The sequence below is a fragment of the Amphimedon queenslandica genome, unplaced genomic scaffold, assembly GCF_000090795.2.
Source record: "Amphimedon queenslandica unplaced genomic scaffold, v1.1 AMPQUscaffold_12959, whole genome shotgun sequence".
Classification (NCBI taxonomy): domain Eukaryota; kingdom Metazoa; phylum Porifera; class Demospongiae; order Haplosclerida; family Niphatidae; genus Amphimedon; species Amphimedon queenslandica.
The window spans coordinates 8,716-11,458 of NW_003546805.1; the positions used below are offsets into that span (position 1 = coordinate 8,716).

Below are 2,743 nucleotides of genomic sequence, written 5' to 3' on the forward strand. Positions count from 1 at the left end.
TGATTATTAATTATTAGTGATAGTATAAAAGGAATGAGAAGGAAAGTCAAGAGAACTATATCAAATCGTTCCAATAGAAGGCCATTCACACCATTGAGGTACTTATACCGGTAGATATACTGTATAGAGAGAGACTAATGACATACTATGATATTATTGTGGTACATATTGTATTTATATTATTAGTAAAAATGTTGATCAGTTAGACACAATGGATGAATCATTTACTGATCTTGTAAGTAATATAGTATTAGTAAGAATACTATGAGTGACATACCCTCCCTCCCTCTCTCTCCTCTCATAGGATTCTACTCTCAATACTTGTACACTATCAGTAGCTCCTCCTTTTCCTCCTACTCCAATGAGAGCTCCTCCCACTAAAAGACAAGCATTAGGATATGGACATTCATTTAGTTCAATGGATCTCACTAAATTAGGATCCACTGGTACACTCTGATACTGCATGTTATTCTATTTATCTGTGTGCAAGGGCGTAGGGAGAAAAAAAGGAAGGGGTAGGCTATGAGTAGAAAAGGGCGTGCGAAGCGCGCCGGCGATTTGGCCACGCCCACTTTTACGCCCGCGAAATGGGTGTGTTCTCGCAATATGGAGTTTCATTTACTCTAATTATGGTTCTCGCAACTGCTTCACACTCAGACTCAGATGAGGACTCAGGCAAGACTCAAGGTAGCAGCACAATCAACAACATCATCATTCACAAGATCATTATCTTTAATCTCCTCATGCTCATCTTCAGTACAAATAGTCTATATGGCTGGGGTTGACTACTAATATACTCAACTAAATTTTGCATAAAAAATCACAAAGCTTTTGTTTCTTTGCAGCTGACATTGTGATGGCTTCACTTAAAGTTAACTTTTTATAATTTTATTAAGCTAGCTAATTAATTAAGTTAATTATGTAAAGACTCCACCTTAATAAATTATAATAATTGTGCTAAAATGGCTGTTTTTCTTTTCTTTCTCCTGTCTCTGTTTGCTTGTGTCAAAAGTGACTGAGTGAGTAACTGCCAGTTGAGACAGCTACCCTAAACTTCTATAATCTTTAATCATAAGTGACTAAGGCAGAAACTCAATATAGGTAAACTACTAAACTTCAATTCTGACTTCTGAACTTCAGGGTAGGCTATAGCCTACCCTAGCCTTATGCTAGCTACGCCCTTGGATTGCAGTGTACAGTATATTAGAAAACCATATCTAATTCATAACCACCAGTACATGTACTTAAGTTTGCTTACCAAAATATGCATTTATTTTAGTTGTTGCCACTTACCACTGCACTTGTCTTCACAGTCATGCTGAGTGAAGAAATTATTTTCATTAGGAAAGCAACCACCATATGAAAACTGTTGACACATCTGACTAGTGACATTGTAATGGTATCTTGTTATACTAGCAGTACAGGGACCTCTCTCTGGAGCTAATGTACATGGATCAGGCTCTAAAATAAAAAAAACAAGCGTAACAGGGTAAAAAATATTCCTATAATTGATTTCACCACCTTGCAAGAACAACTTGGTCATTATTAAGACTTATAGAGGTTCTCTCTACCTTCTAATGCTTCTAGAGAAGTCTTTAGAGAGTATCTCTATGTTCTCTTGCTGTTAGAAATCAGTGGCGTATCCAGACTGAAGATGATGGTAGGGCAAAAATGGCGCGCGAAGCGCGCCGAAAAATTTTTGCGGTTAATTAATATTCATAGTGGGCGTGTACTTAATTAAAGTTTGCATACGCCCACAATAATACCTGTGTGATTAATAAGTATAATTGATCATTGATCGCGTGTTAACAAAATGATTTATATGAGAGTTATTCTTCTATTACTGTCCAGACCCGAAAACTCAGTTACTACATCTTCAAGATTAATACCACCTGAAAGCTCCCGTTCAATTGACAAGACAGCCATGTTAGCCAGTCTTTCATCACCCATTGTTGAGCGTAAATGGTTTTTTATTAACTTTAAAGTTGAGAAAGAACGCTCACACTGTGCTGTTGAAACAGCAACAGTCATGGCAATTCTCACCAGTCTTGAAAGATTGGGAAAAGCACTGGAAAGGGGCTTCAATTGAAGCAAAACATCGCCAATGGTAGCCAGCTCTTTGCCTTCTAACATCCTCTTTGCTAGTGAAGCTTCCATTTCAATCTTATCCTTTGGCAGATCATAAGAGTCAATGAGTGGTTGCAAAGAATCCGTCTCAAGAAAGAACTTGGATGTAGGGTGACATGATTGAATAGCTTTCATTATGTTGAGATTTTTAGCATCAAAGCGTTTGCTTATTTCTGCTAAAAATGAGTCGATAACTGGGAAATAAAATTGAACTTTATATTCATCAGAAGCAACATTGGTTACGGGCTGTCTAGAACCAGTAGTATCCATTATAACTGAGCTACTAAGATGCTGAGGAGGCCGTTTGGTGCGTCTATTGATAGAATGATGAGGTGATATTTCAATGCAGTGATGGTTTGCAATATGCTCTGTGTAAGTGTACAGCTTGTGCCACATTTCATCAGTACGATAATCCAGAAGAGATGACTGTGTAGCAGCAACAAGATCAGCTGCACTAGCTAGGTTCAGATTGGGAGACTGAAGTTGGTCAGATGCATGTTTTGTAAATGACAATATCTTGTCAAAAGTAACTAGTGCAACTAGAAAAGAAAAGGATTTAACCTGATGGTACAAACCCTTAGCCTGGACAGCCTTTGCACTGTCACTATCATCAGCA

The 2,743-nt window shown here is 37.8% G+C and overlaps 1 protein-coding gene across 1 annotated transcript in view; it reads right to left on the reverse strand.

Moving 5' to 3' along the window:
- Positions 1-1,818: 1,818 nt before the first annotated feature.
- The window catches only part of LOC109586045 (uncharacterized), a 1,511-nt gene continuing 586 nt past the window's right edge, over positions 1,819-2,743 (reverse strand). The window contains exon 2 of the mRNA XM_020002213.1: positions 1,819-2,666. Within this exon, the coding sequence (XP_019857772.1) occupies positions 1,819-2,666 (848 nt within the window). The remainder of the gene's footprint in view (positions 2,667-2,743) is intronic.